Here is a 20,963-nt window from a genome sequence, read left to right on the forward strand (position 1 = left end):
AGTAAGAGGGAAATGGTCTGCTTAAGCAAGATCAGGGGGCTACTTATAGAAGCAGTATTTAGATGTAAAGAAAAGCTTTTAGAATATTACTTTTTTTTGATGTGCCTCTATTCTTGGGGGTGCAAGGTGGTAGCATATTAAACCCAAAGATTTTGAGAAGCAAAATTGTCAAAAATAGGGTCACAGCACAAAGACATCTGCATTTTTTACAGTATCTGTAAAATCCAGTCTGCTTCTTCTCACCTTCAAAGAAGCTGGACAGGAGTTCTAGCTCAGAAATGACAGAAGACATTCTAGTACCTCATCCAAAATTCTCTCAGCATCATGTGAAGAACAACATCTGTAGTCATAGTCAGTGCAGCTTATCAATTTAAATAATACTTTTACAAACTCAGACATGGTTTTACAGAAACATGCAGTAGTATGTCTGAATTATACCATCACTGAAAATCCAAGATGAATATGACAATCATCTGGAAATATGAGAATACTTATTCTCTGTTAATTATACTAATACTACCCCTGCTTTTATTAATGAAACATTTTATATGTGTCACCACTGTTAGATTCTGCACATATTTTTACACAGATCTCATTTCTATGCATTTATACTTAGCTAACATTGCCGAACTAACACAATAGCAACTGCAATGCAAGGTTACTACATAGCTCTTTATAACTCCAAGTTCAAATTACTTCAAATTATATTATAAGCTGCACACCCTTCATAATAGAATGTCTTAAAATGTCTTTTGTAGCATATGTGACCCACTCCAAAGTAAATCACATCTATTTTATATTTGCCAACCAATAAGAGGAAGGGCCTATGTTGTCCTTGAGTCTCTCAATGCACTACCCCTCAAGCCATTTATTTCCATGGAAATCTGTAAAAGTTGCTGATTGTTGAATCATTTCTTGTTAATTCAATTGTTCACAGGTCAAAGAAACAGTAATAAATCTACTCACAAATATGTAAGATAAAGTGGGGTTAGATGATGTATAGCCAATTTATTACTTTTGTTTACTATGTCTATTTGCTTAAAGAACAAGCAGAACTGTCACCTTAACAGTGGGTAAAGAAAAAAATGCAGTTTAATCTTGAGGGCAAATATTTGTCAAAAGAAAGTGCAGAGCAAAATATTACAATAATATAGATCAAACTGGCAAGAATTTGGAAAATGTAGTTATTACAAGTTCATTCATATAAAAATTCACTCTTTCCACTCCTAGTTTTGAAGTTAGTTTTTGAAAAGACCTGCTCTCATACTGCAGCTCATATCTCTGCTACAAACTAAAGACAAAGCTTAATGTGACTTAATGGCATGTCCAGAACCAGGGCTGAAATCTGTGCTGACAAAGAGTAAAGCAATAATTAAAAGGTTGCAATGTCAATGCTGAACTTCTAATTGTGAATCCTGTATACTTTCACCTTATTTAACCAAAACCATTCCTGGCTTTGAAAACCAAATGAAGTCTTAGGAAAGCAATACTTTTTAGTTTAATTTTGTAACCATTATAAGATTTTTGTGCAACTGAAATAATGATGTCTAGGCTTGAGAGAGCTTTTTTTTTTTTTTTTTTTTAATTTAATATCCTCAAAAGCATGATATAAATTGCAGCTCTTGTGACTTGTGTCTCCTGCATTTAAAAAACAAAAAATATCCCCCTCACCTTCACACTGGACTGGGCAAAACATTGCTAGATTTTAGGGCACAATATAAAAAAACCCCTAACTTCTCATAATCCCTTGGAATAAGACATTGGCAAAGGTATTAAAATTAACTGAAAATCAGTATTACAACTATACACAACTACTGAGCAAAGCCACAGTTAACAACATCATGAACTACAGTGCTGAGAAGTTTTTTCCCTCTTCTTTGTGCTCCAATATGGTAGAATCCATTACTGTTGAGATACAGAAGTATAGGAAGATCAAACAAAAATATTATCAAATGAAAAACTGTCGGAGTCTCATTATCACTTAATAATGGTGCCAAAAACTCATGTCATCAGTGCAAATTAAGGAAAAAATATAGAAAACATGACTGGGATGGATTAAATGAGGTTTTTTTATCAGGCTACACAAAGCCTAAGGAACTGGATAATTACTTTACCTAAAAAGGACAGCAGAAATTATATAACTTCATAGCCTATTTATTATTGGGCTAGCACAAACAAGCACAAGGCCCAGCAAAGTGACAGCAGGGAAAAGTTCATTAAACCAAGAATCAGATGTTCATTGCTAGAAGGAAGGCCACAAACACTTCTGCTGCTGCCACACCAGGACTCAGGTGTTGCAAGGGGGCAGAGGACAGCTCAGATCGGTTCCCAGATGCAGTTTCTGAGACATCATTCCCTATTTTTCCTTAAAATATCTTTCTGCTCCAATGTGGCATGAGTATTTTACAGCAAAGTAAAGCATAAATGCCATTATACAGGCAGTAATATGCAAGTGTTATGTGTTGCTAACCACAACACATGTGGCTTTTCGCTTGTCCTATTCCTTGCTTGGTTAAAATTTCTAAAGAATTCCAGAAAAAGTGAACATACAAGAAGGAACATAAAAGCCTTTAGTATATTTTCTGAACTTTGTGAAGATGGGAAGCATGTTCCTCTATAAATTCAGTACAGATAAAAATTTACAAAGAACCATTTAACTATTTAAAAAAATAAGATACTCTTAAAAGATGCCGACTAATCTTAACAGCTTGATCAATCATTTCAGCTTCAACACATACAAGCTGAAGTTACAAATATCTTTGTAATTTGGGTAACTTGCTTAACATATTTTAAGTATTTTGCCAAAATTGTCTTAAATGAGTTCATACCAGCAAAGATGGCAAATATCTTCATCAATAATTGATGCTGAGACATAACAATAGTTTAAAATAATGAGTGTGAAACATAGGGAGTTAATAATTTGAAAATATATTAAGAAGTTATATTATTTTTACCTAAAATCCTCAAAATTCAAAAGAACAAAGAACAATAACCTGGACTATTTACGCTGAAAACAATCAAGCAAAATCTTTTCTAAAGTGGGCAAGTCAAATTTACATCCAGAAAACCACAGTTATCAGAGAAGAGTGAAAAATCAGTCAGAAATTTTCCTTAGTTGTATCAAAACTAGAAGTTTATTTTTAATTTAAAAAAAAGAAAATAAAATATCATTAAAAAAACACACACAACTGTGGTGGACATTTGCCATATACTAGCTTTGCAATTCAAATTTGACCAGAAAACATACAAACAATCTGGTTTGGGCAAAAAATATTTGGCAACAAATACTAGTTTTGAGAAGCAAAGCAAAATAATTATTTATTATTTGAAAGGATCACAGAGAGCGTTATTGAGATTTAACATCTCTTACCTGCATAATCATAAATGTCTTATGACAGGAGGTCATTAGGAACTACATTGGGGTATTTTGGCCTACAAAACTTGATTTGAAAACACATTTTTTTCTTTTGAATCTTGCCCACTAATATATGGGTATTTAACAACTTTCTTCTAAATTTAACCTTCTAACATCTACCAATTTCCTCTACCCGATCTTGTATTTTCCTCTTGTCATCTTTCATACTCTACAGTATGAAAAGATGACAGTAATGAACACCAGATAGATATTTAAACTTACATGTCACTCACAGACAGGATTCAATCAAAATGACCACTAATATTTTGAGTTGGAAGGGACTCAAAAAGATCACTGAGCCCAATTACCTTCTCCTTGCAGGACTTCCTAAATCTGATTAAAAAAAAAGAAAAAATTCCTAGTAGCTAGTATAAGCAAGGGCAATAGCAGGAATGATCATCTCTGCATGAATCAAAAAAACAATCCAGATACAAAAGCTTTAACTTACACAACACAGATTTTACAAGAAATACCTAGACTTAAATTATCTTTACCACTTTGATGACTAAAATGGAGATCAAATTCTGAAAGCTTTTTTAAAAGCTGCTCATGAGAAAGACTTAAAATATCAACAACCTTAGTAATAAACTGATTATTTCTCGTGGGACAGACTTTAAATATCAGCAACCTCAGAAACAAGAAAACTTCATATATAACCTAGAAAACATGTTTGGCTGAGTGTAAATATTTACTTTTCAAAATCTAATTGCTAAGATAGACTCCCCGACATCTGCTTCAACATGTATCAATCATCAGTAATTTCAGAACACAAATAATCCCAAACCTTTCCTGACTACTGCATTGGTTGTAGAAAAGTAAGTTTTTACTAACTAGTGGCTTCCTTTCTATGTAGTATTTTCAAAATTGAGACAGCAGATATTTAACAAAACTAAATTTTAAAGTGTTCACAAATTACACATGTGCTGTTTTGACAGGTATTAAATTACATGCAAGTAATGTTTCCCCACTGCATACTCCCTTTTACTATAATACATTAACACTTTACAGCCAGAGAAGAGAGTGTTGTTACACAATATGGTGTTAGGAGAGTATCTAATTAGGAGACTTGATAAATACACAATGTAAAATTACAGAAAGAATATTCTAGAACCTTCAAACAGGATTTCTCCCTTGAATGCATAACAGAAATTCTGGGTTTCAATCTAGAAATAAATTTACTATCACAAAACAGTTATAGTTCCTCATATTTATACTTTCAAACAGGTACAAAATGTACTTTTCCTTTGGAAATGTTTACAGAAGGGAAAAAAGAAATAGGTGGCTAGCACTGTGAATTGCACCACTGAATAGCAAATAATTACAGCAGACATTTGGAAAACCACCAATGTTTAAGAGTTTTTCAGTTGTTGGCTAAACAACTGCAAGTATCTTTGCCAAAACCAGAATAAAACATCTAATCAGAAGTGACTCTTGCATAGAGAAAATAACTTATTCACTAATCTATTTTAAGAAGAAAGTTTAACCAATTATAGAAAACACTGTGACTGCATTGATTCAGTTGCACAACTCAGTTTTCAATTCCAATCTCGTTCAGAGTTTACAAGCTCAATCCCATGCTTTAGTAAGTAGAAAACCTCTTTTTCCTCCAGCGTTTCACCAAACCTCAGTTCTAGAAATTAAAGTATGTACTAGGCAAGAAATGCCATTCAACTACATATATTTTCAACATTTTTCCTAGGGAAATACATGGGTTACAAGGTTATTAGTCAACAATTGAGACATAGCTGACTATATTTGAACATTAAAAGACTCAATTCTATCATTAAACTAATTTCTGCATTCTGTTAAATACTAGCCCTTCCTGTGAAAAACTCACCAAGAGCGAGTCACTAAGAACAGCACAAACATATAGAAAAGCTCATTTATAAGTGGCTTAATAGGAAATTTCATGAAAATAAAATACAATAGTTGTTCCAATGGCCTTGGAGTTTTAGGGCTGTTTTAGGAATATCCTCTGAGGGAAAATTACTAGTGTGTCAGCAAAGCAGAAGCTGTCAGAGAATTTATAGAAATGTACGAAATTGAAGTGAACATGTGAGAAATAAGGAACCTTCAAACATGACTGCTTAATGATGCATAAAAGATCGTCAAGGTAAAATAGGTAATTCTATTACAACTAAGATTAAATGTCAGAGATATAAGACATGTCATCCTAATAAAATTGCAATATACAGAGAAATATAAATAATCTTTAAAAATACGAGTATCCAAAGTTTGAATATATATTTTGGATATACATTAAAATATAATTTGATCAAGATCTTTCCAGAAGACATAAAAGCTGCTGATGCTCTAAATCTTCAAAATAGAAATCAACAGCTTTCTGAGAAAAAATTCAGTGCATGAACATTAAAACTCTGGTCCCAAAGCTAAAGAAAATTGCTTTAGAGCATGTACATATAGGCAGCTTTACATTATTTCAATAGAGCACAAAGGTAGCACTAGAAGTAAAGGATTTTGCTTCAATAATATTTTATATATTATAATTATAAATATATTTATAATTTATCTCACAAAATATTAAATTCTTGGTCCAAAAAAATATTCAAGTTAATTTATCATCAAATGCATGGCAAAACTGTTTTTCTGCTTAAATAAAAAAAACAAAACACCATAATTTCCACTAACCTTCAGGATCAAGGAGTTTCTCTATTCCCAGGTGTTGCCTGGCTATGGTGAAGGCATGGTCTAATCGCTGCACAGGTGACTGCTGAGAAGCAACAGCATTCCAATCAAAAAGGTCCGGTCTAAAGCAAAAATAAGAGGAAGAATAAGTTTATTATTTTTTAGTCTTACATTTACTCATGTCTTTCTAAAGCATCAAAGTTTTTATTCTCATAATGAAAGATCATTTTAATTGGCCCTGGGACTAATGAAGCTCAGTTTCTAAGGAATTTGCAGTCTGTTCTCATCCATGTTCACCACAATCACATTGACCATATTTTTTCTTTGCCACTATGTCCCAACAACCTATAACCTCACATCCCTGAACCACTGTGGCTCTCCCCCCCACAATTGTGGCACAGTGTGCCACAGCACATTGGCTTCTTTATTCCAGTCTCAAACAGAGCTTGAGTGGGAAAGATCAGGTGTTGTGGCCATGCAATTGGGACTGGCATGTGGCAGGACAAGCACTGCTGAGGCCATCTGGGGGCCTCCCTCCTCTCTCCAACTATCAGTCTTTCACTTTTATTAATGTTTCTCAGAGTGCAATTGCTTCTGAGATTACCAGCTCACTGTTACAACAGATGAAAATCAGTCAGCAGGTTAAAAAAATTCATAGAATCATGGAAAAATTTCAGTTGGGGAACACCTGTAAGAACACAGAGTTCAACTCTTACCCTAAGACTGCCAAGTCACAATTTACATGCTCTTACAGGAAAAGACAAAATAACCAAAACTGAATTATAGCTCAGATGCAGTCTGGGACCTTGTATTCACAGCTGCACTATTTGCAGTATAAATAATATTAGTACAGAACAATCTTTGGCTTTTCATCTAAGAGTAATCCATTAGGAAATAAGAATTTGTTATCAGGCACTCTGGATAAATAAAATTTAATCAAATAACCTGTGATTACTGTGCATGTAATATGAAGAAAAACAACCATGCTATTTGTGACTTCAATGCAGTGTTCTAAATCAAGGGACATTTAAATGTATCATTTCAGCTACAGATAAATCAAACACATTACTTACACAATTTAAATTTTGCAATTAATGACAGATTTACTCACATTTTTATTAATTTTAGTAGTTAATTTTAAATAGTATCCTGATTTATAAAAAATGGAAAAATGTTCACTACATCATATTTTAAGAATGTCAAGAGAGTAAAGAAAAATACTTCCTTTGCCTCGTAGTTATTCTCTAGTTATGCACCTTTGCTGTCTAATTTTTTCAGAGGGGACTGATTTACATAGTAAGAACAAAGTTATTCCAAGTTATTTTTCTCCTGCATAGATGCTTAAATATTAAAGTTTTCTCCCTCCCATATGCAGAATAACTCCAAAATACTAGTTAATTTTAATTTAATATTAAATCTGGGACAGGGTGGAGAAGGGACAGCAAACTTAGGCAGCAATCTCTGGGTTTACACATGGGTGGATTAAGTCTATTATCCCATAGACTGGTTTATGTACTAAAACACAGAAATGCAAAACACACGCTATGGGTACGTAACTAGTAAAAAATATTTTTGTCCATTCTCTTTTACCTGGGGATGGAATTACCATTGTTCAGAGCAGTCTACATGATGCTGTGTTTTCAATTTACACATAAATAATATTAAGAGAAAACCAGGTATTATTGAAGTGTGATTACACAAAATCAAGACCTTCTCTTTTTCCCTTCACTCCACCTTCCCCAAACCATGGGGGGTTGGATGGGCAAGAAACTGGGAGGGGACATAGCCAGGAGAGGTGACACACCAGTAAAAGAGATACCCCATGCCACATAACTTGTTCCGCCATAAATACCTGGCTAAAGGAAGGGAATGAGGTTGTGGGGTGTTTGTCTGAGGTGTCTCCTGCTTGAAGAGTGGCTGGGCATCAGTTATTGCCTTTGCATCACTTTTCTATTCTTCTTACCTCCATGTATTAAAATTCTCTATTTTGACTCAAGAGTTTTCTAGCTTTCATTTTTCCTATTCTCTTCCCTGTCCTGAGGGGATCAGGGGGGGAAGGAAGTGACTGTTGGGTGCTCAGCTGCTGGCTGGGGTCAAGCCACCACACCCCCACACCTTATTCTGCAAGCACACATTACTCAAATCCTTATTCTCTCCAAATTTAACTCTAGGCATAGGATACCCAAGCTCATACAACAAATTTAGCTAAGACAACACTGTAGTAGTGCCCTACAGAGCTTGGCAAGGATGTGTTAAATATCTACACCACAGACTAGAGTGTAAAAAGATTATTTAGTAAGAAAAGCCACTAGGAAAATGAGAGAAAAAAATTGTATCCAAGGTCCTACCTCCTCCTCAATTTTTTTATTTTTTGTTTTTCTCTTTTAATTACGCTTAAAGTTCTAAGCACACCTGCAATGCTCAGAGCAGCAGATATTCTTCGCATAATCATTTCTTGTTTGGTGATACAATATTTTATATATGGGAACATACTTTTAATCAGTCAGGGCTACACTGGGCAAGAACATGAATATTTACAATTGCTCTTTAAGGAATGTCACAATATTGTCTTACCCCTTCTGAGAAAATCTCTGTCACCATTAATATTATCTTAGATAGTCAATTTCATCCAACTTTTCAGTTGTACAATCCAGGAGAGTATTTTCAAGTCAACCTACCAAGATAGTCTAAAATTATTATTGTGACATCATCTATAGAGGTAGGACTCTCAATATAAGAAACACAGAGTTTATGTTAGTTTTTGTGGTTTTTGTTTGTTTTTTCTTTTAAAAACCAAACACTCTAGCGCTCTCAAGAGTTTGAAACATCACACCTTAGCACCTGGGTTGAATTTGCATGCTGCCTTTGTAGAGGACATGCAGCATCTCTATCCACTCACTACAGATGGCAAAAATTTGAACCCTCTGAGACACAGCCAGAAGAGAGCTGGTAAGCTTTAGTATGTCACTGTCAGATTTCTTACCAATTTTCTTAGTATTGTACATAAAGCAGACAGCAGAGATTTCTAAGACAACTTACAAGTCTATGGCCACCTACTGCAACTCAGTTCTGATAAGCACCAATTTAATTAAAATAAAAATAAATTCAAAAAGCTCTCTCTACTCCAACAGCAATTTAACTTTCCATATTTTCACTTTGTTGAACGATTATGTTGCTATACACATTTCAGTAGCTTTATCACTAGAATAACAGCATCATAATGTCAGCTTGAAGCAGCAGCTTCTCAGTGCTATGTGTCAGGATGTTTCACTGGGTATATTTATGTGGTAATACTGCTAAGTGTGATTGTGGGAAATAGCATAGCCTAGAAGATTAATAATTGTGGTAAGTGGAAAATAGCTTTGGAAAATCCCCAAAACAACGCTAAAACTGATTTTCAAATTACAACTCTTATTAGCTTTATAAGGAGTTTTAAATATAGGTGTGAGAAGGTATAAAATAGTGAAGGAAAGATATGAAATGGAATACTGATTCTCTGCCTTCATTTGTCCTCCTCATATTGTTCAAATAATACCAAGGGAGATGGAATTTAGTATCATATCTGCAGCCTGGGTCTTGCCTGGAATGGAGCAATTCCACAGAAAAGTAACTAGCATTTCTCACTTCTCTTCCTGAACAATACAACCATACATATTTTCAAAGAAGTCAGAATTAAGTAGAACATTCTGAACTTTATCTAGCCATTCACCAATCAGCTCAAACAGCCCTGGTCTTAGATTAGTTTATGACAAGATCATGGAGAGCCAAAATTGAAAGGTTTGAAGGCTTCAATGTATAAGTTTGCATTGTAAAAATCAAACTTTCTATTGAATATAAGGTAATTTTTGTACCAATAGTTCTTTCCCATCACTAGCAGAAATACAAAAAATAAAAACAAAACATAAAGGGGAAAACAAACCTGATTTTTTTCAAATATATTTCCAAGAAAAGTAAAGTAAAAAAAGTGACTCCCTACATCCCCTCTGACCCCCAGTTACATAACTTATAACAGAACTAGTTCGACCAGAGTAAGAAAACTTAATCTGGAGTATACTATGGACAAAAATAATCCTACAGACCTCTATGCAGAAATTAAAGTTATGGATAAGGCAAGCCACAGTTTTCCATTATTGTAGACAGAAATTAGTCATATTCAGACGATAACATTTATCATTTCCATTTCAACAGAGAATTGTGTGTTTGTTGTTTTAGCTTTTTATACAAGAATATCTTGTATATGTCTTTAGAACTCTCACAATTAAAAAAGATCAGGACACAGTAACTGATACATAATTGAGTGATTTCAAAAAATATTTATTTGTTTCATATCTCTTTATCCCATTGTTTTTGCTTTTACTTTTTCTGTAAACTACTGAAGAAAAATATTTTTTTTTGCTTCTGTCCAGAGCCTCTTTCTGATGTCATTTTCCTTCCCTCCTCATTCTAGCACACTGAAGCAGAAACAGCTGCAGTGAAGTGCTCATTTGTAAAGCAGTCACCTGGCCTAAGTTCAAGCATTTTAAAGAAGCAAGGAGGAATATAATGAATGCCACCTGCTCCCACTTCAAAATCCTGATTACAGGACTATGGGAGAAAAGAAAAAGAGCCCCAACAAAGTTAGAGGAAAGAGGTAAAAGAGGTGTGATAACCACCTCGAGGAAAAAGATTAAAAGAAGTAAATGGGAAAAGGTCTTTGTGATCTGGAGCCTGAATAAGGGAGAGTTTCACCTGTAGGAGTGACCTCTCTTCATCAGCAAAATATTTTAGTTTCTGTATATTCCCAGGGTGATGATGCCACTCCATAGCTGTTGGGGCAGGATGGTATGAAATGACTCCACTTCAGAAGGCAAGAGAGCAGAACTCTGATTTATTTCAAATACACCACTCTTTTATAAAGAGTATTACAAAGACCCATTCTATTGGTCCTAAAGTAAAAACATCTAAAACCATTGGTGTGCAGTGAATGATGCACAGTGGCAGAACTTAACTAGAAGCATTGTGAACAAGAGAGATAAAGAATTATTTACATTCTTTCTCAACAGTTTCCCAGGCTGTTTTCCACACAGCTGCTGCCTTGTTTTTTCAGTTCAATGCAGAACATACCATTCCAGAGATCATGTGCCAAGCTTATATCCTGAAAATTCACCCTCTGGGTTCACTAATATCCCCCTGGAGACATGCCAGGTGACCTGTGTTCACTTCTTCTTGCACTCAGAATGGAAAGCAATTGCTAAAGAGCCTAAATGTCCATGGAGACATGGTGATGACAGAGATGGGAAAATCTACCTAAAGTAACCCCTTAATAAAATGACAGAGAAAGAACATTAGAAAAATCTGATCCAACCAAAATAGTAAGCTGAAAGCTAGAGATTGGTGGATTAGAAGACTATGAGAAATAAAGCTTCCCACTGCTTTCCCAGCATACTATGTGGTCAGTGCTTCATGATAGTCTCTTACTTTATCTCAATCCCCTTAAGGATGCACTTAGAAAATTCTTCCAGATGCAGATTTCACATTACTGTCTGAATCTCTTTAAAAACAAACAAAAAAAAAATACAAACCAAAACAAAAAGCCACCTGTTCATCACTTAAAACATTATATAAGAGAAATTAAAATATCATCATTCATAAAGGAAAGGGATTGGTTTAATAAAAAAATAATTTTAATGCTACCACAAAATTTACTCTCACTTTAAGGGAATCTAAATATTATGGAAAAAAACTTTGGGTAGCATCACTCTTTCAGTGTTGGAGAGATTTTGGTGTTTTGTGTTTTCTGTTGGGTTGTGAAGGTTGTTTGGTTTGTTCTTGGTTTGGTTTTTACAGAAGTCCAGGAGTAGAGCTAAAACTGGGGAAAAGTGCACACACCAGGTACCCAGTCCACTGTATGAGTTAAATATCATACCTGATTTTCAAACTATAGCTATCCTTTCTTATTAGTAACTCTGCTTCTTTTCATACCAATGCAGAGGAATAAAGTCAGAGAATGAAAAGGAAAAAAAGAAGAGAGCATCTGGACAAAACTTTATGGAGAATAAGGAAATAGACAAGAAAGAAGCAGGACAGGAGAACTGGAGAAATAGAGAATTCTGGAAAAAAATACAAACTGGAAAAATTGAACAGGGAAAACAGAGGAGCTAAATCCAGAGGTGTTTGTCATCAGAGTGTTTATCATTCTGTGTAAGTATATCAAAAAATATTTATAAAGCATAAGATGTGTGAGACACCAGGTTTCTCTGAGAATTCGTGTAAATCACTCTTGGACAACTTTTCTTCAGTGCATATTAAAACTGTCTTTTTTAGGCACTAAATCTAAGAAATTCTGACACCCAAGTCTCTAATGTACCTGCATCTTAGAGTGATTGAATTAGGCTCTTTAGAGAAGGTTTTTTAGTATTATAGGATACAGTTAGGAACTCCCAAGCACTGAATGTCCTAGTGTACCTATTTAATTGATCCCATCTGGAATTTTGAAGGACAATTCAGTGTTCCCACACACTAAACATGAAATGGAAAATCAACAAAAATCAAACATTATTGGTTCATCATAAAAATCACAGCTTTGGAGGTAATGAGGAAATGAAACTCTTGCAGAGAACTTAGTGATTTAAGTCCATAAGATGACTGGTAAGTCTTAGAGACTTGCCTCCGGGAATCTGACTGAACACTTGCCATTTCCCAGATAAGTGCAAGAACTACTGGGCAAGAGACAAGACCTGTGGAGTAATTCTTCACTTTTATTGAAAATAGGCTCACTGTGCAGAAAGCTATGCAAGATTTATGGCAGCAGACAGAAGAAGAGTAAAAGCAGGCTTAAAGTTTTGCAGCCCTGAATTACAAAACCTGAATAAAGCGCATAAATTCCAGTAAGCAGGAAATGAATGTTCATCTGATGAACTTTGCACTGAACTGAACACAGCAGTGCATAAAATCTGACATAGGACACAGAAATTTGTCTAGACAATCCCAGTCTGGTTTACTGGCAACTGCACTCCCCAGCCAGAGACTGATCCTGAATAAATTCCTCTGTTCAGACTTCTGAAGCTATTCCTACAGAGAAAGACAAAAAGGAATTTCTGATTACTGATTTCAGACACCAGATATTACATGTCCCTGCAGAGCATGCAATCTGAATATATGAGTATCAGATACCCTAATCAGGGAACAGATATCTAATACTGTTTCTAGGTGGAAAGACATTGTGGAAAGATGACTAAGGGTAAAATCAGGAGAAATTGAGAAGTTATATTCACATCCTAAGTGAGGTTACAATGGTATGCAACTTTTAGGGAAAAATACAGTTGTGGCTCCCTGGATGGAATGTGGTTGGTGTGTTTGAAACTTGTTCTAGCATGATTCCCCACACGGTGGGATTGTTGTTTGTCAGTGTTTCCCATTGTCTTGGGATTTCAGAGCCCTCCTCAACATCTTGCCTTTGTTCCCAGCCGCCACATGAAGCAGGATGTGGAAACAGTCACCATCTTGTCTTTGTCTGGGGAAGCCAAACATCTTCTTCTTGTCCCAGCTGCCATGAGGAACTAAGGCAAGGGGGTGACCATCTTTTTGTTATCATTATTGCTGTTTCTGTGCATTTCTTATTCAGTTTCTGTTTTCTTTCAATAAATTGTGATCCCAACCCAAAGTTTGCTTTTGTTCCTCCCTTGCCAGAGAGGGCAGAGGGAAGGGAGTGGCTTATTTGGGGTTTAATTTCTGGATGGTGTTTAAACGACTACACAGTTTAAAAGTTCAACTCCCTAATAACTTGAGCAGTCAGCAACCTTGCAGGACAATCCCCTTTAAGAGGCAAGTATATACTTAAGGTATCAATAGTAGGAGAAAGAGATTTATCACATTGGAAAAAGCAGCCCCAATTTAAAAGCAGCAGTGGCAAGAACTGGGTCTTTTATATAGACTTGCACATCTTCCTTAAGCCACGTACACAGAACCCCCAGAGAACTCTGAATCTCTAGAGGTAGAGTTTTATACAGCATAGACTAGAAGAAGGCAACTTCTGAGAGAGGCTAAAAACTCAAATAGGCTGGTGGAATAACATGAAAGGTTTTGAAAGCAAAGGCTACCTTCTCCAGCTGTTTCCTTGTGAGGCAAATCCATACTTTCAATTCAACAGCGATGAGAGGTTTTCAACAAACACCATATTTTCCCCCTCTAAGTACCCACGGGAAAATCTCCTTCTCCCTGTGGGACAACCTCAAAGGCTGAGCTTTGGATCTATTCCTTTCTCTTCTCAAAAGTTTCCAAGCCTGTACTCCTTGAGAGTATCTTCTTGGTATACAGACTGAAATTCCAGAAAAGGATCTGAGCTGTGTTTGGTTGTGCTATGGAAAGCTCTCCCTCCATGAGAGGATTTAGTATGACACAAAACACAGGACCCAGGTTAAAGCAAAAAGTCAGTCATTTAAAAGAATGCTGAAACACCCACAGAGGAAGCAGCTAAACCCCCCACATAATAGAAGACCATCCTCAAGCCCTGTACAGCCAACTGTCACAAGCTTACTGAAAGAGTGAAAAGCTGCTTTTCCTACCTGTAGCTGTGGAGGAGTGCATTGAAAGCCAATCCATCAGACCAGCTAGTGGTGAAATTGGTGACGTTGACCTGTGGGTAACTGCGAGTGGATTGACGGACCCAGCTCAGCAGAATCATCTCACTGTTTGTCTGCTGCAGCCCAGCCATGATGTTTTTCATTACATCTTTGACCTGCAATAAAGGACAGAATTTGATAAATGATTGAACATATTAAAGGCCAACTGTTTCTTTCCTTGAAATGAAAAACCTTCAGTTAAATAAATTTCAACCTTAAAGAAAAACTGCTAAGCAATTAAAGAACAAATTTGTTTTCACAATGTAATGACAGCAATCAATTCTGAATGCTTAAAGACAACAGCTACTGACATGCATGAATTCATTCATCCCTGTGCCACAGCTGAAGCGGGGATGGAGACGGCACATTTGTTAGCATCATTTGTGGTAAAGAGTTCTTTCAAACTAAGTATTTCTCCTTGTGGTTTTCTTTGATCTGAAAATACATCCTTAGTTAATATGAGATACATTACAGCAAAAGTCGATAACATGATGAATAGCACAAACAGTGGATCGTGTTTTTGACTTAAAGGTGCAAAATATATTTGCAAACATGCCCTTGGATGAAAATTCAATTTCATTGCATGCATTAAGAGTATTGCATATGTTTCAATTTTATTATTTTAATGAAGTTAATCCTTTGTCACTAGAGAGAGTTTACCAATCTACAGTTATTATTTTACAAAACGCCTAAAGGCTTTTATAAATATTATCCTGGAGTTTGACATAATGCAGAAGATGTTTTATTTCCTATCAATTTCCTTATTAGTAAAAGAGCACATAAAACTTCTATTAAAATTATTTTCCTGTAAAGTAACACCTTTTAAATAATTTCTTTCCTCATTTATCTTTTAGAATAGCAGCTCTTTTAAATTATTCCCTAAGATATAATTTAACTATAAAGCTGCTTATTGCTGCTTATTCACTTAGGAAATACTGCATTTCATTATCATTTTCCCCTTGAATTGCTCTGCTGCCAGTGTCAGTCAGTCAAAGAAAAACATTCATGGCAGAATTTACTTTATCATAAAGTAAATTTACTTTATCATGAAACTGTAACAACTGTGAGGTAATATGCAGAAGCTGTAATCTGAAAGAAAAGTCAACAAAAAAATGACAATTAATTACCGTGACATTGTAGAAAAAACAGACATAACCTTTTATTGTTGAGTACAGTAAATTGCTCACTAGTTTCACAATCATTAATTCAACCATTTGATTTTGTGAAGATATGAATTACTGAAATAACATTTTGGGTTTTCATCTCAGATGCATATTGGCCAAAGAGTATCAGTGCCCTTAATTTTTATGTTGAGACTTAGGTGTAAACTTTACTTTATATGTTTTTAATTTCTAAGATGGAAGGAGAAATTTATCCTCTAAATTTCATGAGATATGTTCCTGACTTCAGTCTTAGATTTCAATTTGCACCAATGAAAATGAATATAAGTTCTGTCAGATAAATTTTTATAGCTGTCTCCATTTTTACATCAGGAGACAGAAAATAAAGTGTAAGGAAATTAGGAAATATGCTCTTTATTTTTGCTTCATATGTCTGAGTGGGTGTTTTGCATTTCTTGACATTTTTAATATCTTTATTTTTGAGAGATGCCAAAGCTGATTTACATAATGTAGCAAGAAGCTGAGATTTGGCCTCTTTATTCCCAAGCACCTCCATTACTATAAAAATACAGAATCCTGTTATTTTCATTAATCTGGATGCTAAAAAGAAGAAAACTTTTGCAATGAGCATCTGCTGCACCAAACATAGACAATAAGAAAGACTATGAAATACTAAAGTTATGGAAATTTTTCCAAGCTAAGGTTTCATTGTTCATTTTGTTTTTTTATCATATGCTTACATTTACAAATGCAGATTTTTTTGAATATTATAAGAAAAATCTAAGTTTTGAACAATACAACACACATTTGCATTAAAGGATAGCTGAATGAACGCAGAGGCACCATATTTAGAAACAGAAGAGTTTATAACAGAAAATTGATTATGTGTTTGAGGTGATATCAAAAAGAAAGCAGCTATGTCTATGATCAGAGATGATCAGGCAAAATTAGCAAAAAAAATGGGCCATCAGGGAGGCAATTATTCAGAATAATCCAGGTAATAAGTCCAAACCCTGCATTTATTTTTACTTTTCCATAAATGAATACAAAACAGTTTCAATCTCACCTTGTTGAGTTAAATATGCTTACAATACATAAAGTTTTGCTCTCTTTTTCTGCATTTCTATGCAACAGTGAAGACTGTTAATTTTACGAGTTTTTGTTGCCTCCTAGCGTAAGTCAGACATTTAAAATAACAAAGTAAAAGGGTCTGACCTCATCCTGTATGCTGAGGCCCCTTCCTCTTCAGTGATAGTTGGTGGATAACTCCACTTCTACAGCTGGAGCCACCTTGTGCACATGAGTGTCCTGATGGGGATCCTACCCCACCTGGCACCTTGGCAGCACCATGCCCTGCCCTGCAGCACCACTCTGCCTGCAGCATGGCTGGGTCCCCAAGCAGGATCAGTGCCTCAGCACAAGAGTTCTGGCTGATATCCTGGTGAAAAAGAAGCTTTTTGAAGGCTTCTTGGTTAAGATGTACTGCTGGAAAAGTGGCACACAGTGATGTGTCCATGTCAGCCCGAAGAGCTTTCAGACAAACTCCCTCAGCATCCAGGCTCAAATACCAGAGCTATTTCAAAGTGCCTCTGCTTCATGCTGTCAGGTGATGAGCTGACCTCCGGTACTCATTTCATTTTTACCTCTCCTTTCTAATGCAGTGTATCATGGCAGGACACAAAGCTTTCAGGTGTAGGAAGCTCTGACTTCCAGAGAACAGATATACTTGCCCTACATAGCTTCCCACATAAGCTATGGCGATAGGAAAAGATGAAATTTTGACAGAAGTGGGGAAAAGGACAATTCAGACATCACCGAGATGGCTTCTGAAATGCCAAGCTGCCAAAAGGAAAGCTGTGGACAGAATGAGATCACTGCTATTTTTGTCACCATGTGCAGACAGTGGCCAAAAACAGCACAGCCAGCCCTGGCTCACAGAAGCAATGGACCTTTGATCTTCCCACTGTAGGGCCATGTCCTGGAATCTGGGCCTGTGTTGCTCTGTGTGTAGATGGAAAGGAACACAGCATGACCCCAGGCTCACACTACATCTCATTCACCTAAAACCAACACTCAGGCATGTAACATTTTATAAGACTGACATTTGACTTCAGCGTGCCAGACCGTAGAAAAGAGGGAGGGAAGAGATAATCTAAAAAGAAAACTATCTGAAAGCAAGAATTTTTCATTTTTCTTAATAAAATAGGAACCTCACATCTTCCTGACAGAATTACTTAGCATTTTTTACTTGCTAGATTTCAGGTATTCTGACTACATACATTACATTTTTATAGCTAGAACCATTAAACTCTTTCCAAGTACATTTGACAGAACACTTTTAAAGATATTTTCATAGATATTCAAGACACCTATCAAAGTAAAGAATATTCTTTGTTCATTGATTCAAGGTGAATTGACAGAAGCATTTAATTTCCATTATCAAAAATCAAAATTAAAATGGTAATTCATATTAAAATACTGATGTGAACAATAATCCTGATGCTTTTAGTAAGTCTCCAAATGAGGCTGTCAGGCTGTTGCAATGCTCCCCTCTGAAATATTTTCCTTACGTATAGATCTATTCTTTTATGATTTTTCCCCAAGAAAGTCAAGATTTGGGTCAAATATTTTTGCTAGGTGTTTTCTTTCATGCTTTATATTAAAATAATTTCACTCCTAAAAACAACAAAACAATTTACACACTACCATATAGAATGTTTTTCCACTCTTAAGAAAATTAATCAAACATAACAGTTTACAAATTAATAGTTTTCCTCTGTTTTTATTTAAATGTTAATGCTGCAGTGAGTCTGGGATCACAGAGCTGTGAGAAAGGGCAGCAGCTTCAAAGACATAGAGTCTGACGGATTCAGTACCATAACTCAACTCAGAATGATGTTTGAACCTAATGATGGGAAAATGAACTCAATTTCAGGGAACTTTTCATAATAATAATCTGAAAAAAACCAGGCTAGATAAGAACATAATCACTACAGGGAATACAGAAAGCCATGGTGTTTCCACTGAACAGATGCACTGCCTCAACCACTGCCTCTGCTCAATGGGAACTGCTGATATCCATTTGGATTGCTATTGGCATTGTTCCTTTCAGGTACCTTTCTTCTACCATCTCTTTTCTAAAACTATTTTTATACAAAGAGATTAATTTTTTTTTTGTGTGACCATCATGTTTTCATATGTAAATAGTTGTACCCTTTTGTGGTTCTGGCTGCAGGACACGAAACTGGAAAAGCTTCTTGCCTGTTCATCTACAATAACACAAGTGTTCACACAAACAATAATCTCATATCTTTGTTTGTTTGTTTGTTTGTTTTAGATGTAGACAGATGAATTTCCTTGAAGTGACTCTTCTCAGGGTCTGCAAAAGCAGGGCTGCACCAACAAACACAAACTACATAAGCAAGCACTAAATCAAATAATCTGTGTACTCCTATTTATTTGTCTTTAGGGCTTCCACAGACTACAAACAAATTTACTAGTCTTGGCATTTTACCAAGCTGAGACAAGTGGCAGATAAGTTTGGTGGCCCTGACCCTGCATGAACAATTTATTGTGTTTCCAGCTGCTTTTTGCCAGGGACAATCTGTGACAGGAAAACCAACAGGAAGAAGAATTTCTTAAGAAATTTACAGCTGTGTTTCACCATAAATTCTGTATGTAAGTTCATACCTACCTATAAACGTCAGAACAATCACAAACATATTCTAGACCATGCAATTAGCTTCAAGATTTGAAAGAAAATCTGGAAAAGAGCAGACTTTCTCCACAGAGCTGTAAATAAGCAAATTTACTTTGAATTCTTCAAGGGAAATATGTAGCAAACTAACAGTTCTTGAGTGGTTTGGTTTTTTTAAGAAGAAAAGCCAAAATATAAATCTGCCTTTTTTTTTTTTTTTTTTTTTTTAATTACTCATCATTAAACAACAGCAACAGGGCTATTATTTAATAATGACTGCTTGTTGCCAATCAGGTTTTAGCTATTCTTTAGGGAAAAAACCCTAAAATTGAATTCTAGCCAAAGTAGAATTTTATTTACAAACATTTAAATAAAAAGAGAAGTCAAGAAGATGCAGGTAACTTTTGCTACTTCATGACTAGAAACAAACTGAAACAAAAGAACTAGAAACAAAAGTGATGCCAAACTGACTTCTGCCTTTCTGCTTCTATATATCCTCATATATTTGTAGTTCTCTAGCTTATTATTGAATAACTACATAGATTCATAGCCAGCTTTTCACCTGCTCTGTTAGACAGAAAGACAAAATACATTTCAATATTTTGGGAAAAGCCCTAGTCCTAATCTGGGAACCAAGTTTAAAACAGCATCTTGAGACACTTTCTCATAAAAAAAGTATAGTTAGTATATAAAAGGAGAGCTTCTGGAAGAGGGTGGAACCAAGGGGGGGAATTACCTCATTACCTGTGCTTTAATTGGGAATGCTTGTCAAGTATGCTAATTTGCTAAACTTGTAAAACTGTATGTGAGGTGGGCATTTTTCCATATTTGCTGCTGAGGGCTTCAGTTAAAGACCATCTTTTGAATTACACCCTATACTAATATTGCTTCGAAAGTATGTTTTATTTCTAGATCTTTAAGGCACCACAGAACTCCAAGTATAGACTAAACTTGGACTGAATTATGACTATGCTGACAGAGTCACACTTTTAATCTCTGCTTTATAAATATGATCCTTGGACATTTCATCCCTGAGTGGTCGAAGCTGAAGCCATCGGTACCATCACAGCTGCCATCACAGTTATCACCAGGCTCAAAATGAAGTTTGAAATGAATCACTTTTGCTCTGCAAACAAAAGGGGTTTGGTTTTGACATGGCTGCTGTCAAAAAGTTCATCAGGCTACACCAGAACCTGTGTATTCTCTGTGTCTGTGCAAGTACATGCTAAATGGGATGGTAGGAATGATTGAAAATAAATTAATAAGTACACAGCTAATACTAAAGCACATCTTTAACACTTTTCTTCAGGATAAGATATGAAGAAAACAAAATATTAATTTGAACATGATTCTTCATCTAAGTCCATAATTTATTCAAATTAAAACATAGTGATTCAAGGATTATTGATAAAAGTTGCCTAGCTAGGTATCATATTCCATCTGCTCTTAATAAGCAATTTAGAACAATTTTATGCAATTTAACT

The 20,963-nt window shown here is 35.4% G+C and overlaps 1 protein-coding gene across 14 annotated transcripts in view; it reads right to left on the bottom strand.

Moving 5' to 3' along the window:
- The window catches only part of DMD (dystrophin), a 1,151,138-nt gene that overhangs the window by 762,037 nt on the left and 368,138 nt on the right, over window positions 1-20,963 (bottom strand). For all 14 annotated transcript variants that reach the window (XM_077781657.1, XM_021553010.3, XM_021553014.3 and 11 more), the window contains exons 6-7: window positions 14,605-14,777; window positions 6,065-6,183 (exon numbers count right to left, since the gene is read on the bottom strand). In XM_077781657.1, the coding sequence (XP_077637783.1) occupies window positions 6,065-6,183; window positions 14,605-14,777 (292 nt within the window). The remainder of the gene's footprint in view (window positions 1-6,064; window positions 6,184-14,604; window positions 14,778-20,963) is intronic.

This window comes from Lonchura striata, chromosome 2 (genome assembly GCF_046129695.1).
Source record: "Lonchura striata isolate bLonStr1 chromosome 2, bLonStr1.mat, whole genome shotgun sequence".
Classification (NCBI taxonomy): domain Eukaryota; kingdom Metazoa; phylum Chordata; class Aves; order Passeriformes; family Estrildidae; genus Lonchura; species Lonchura striata.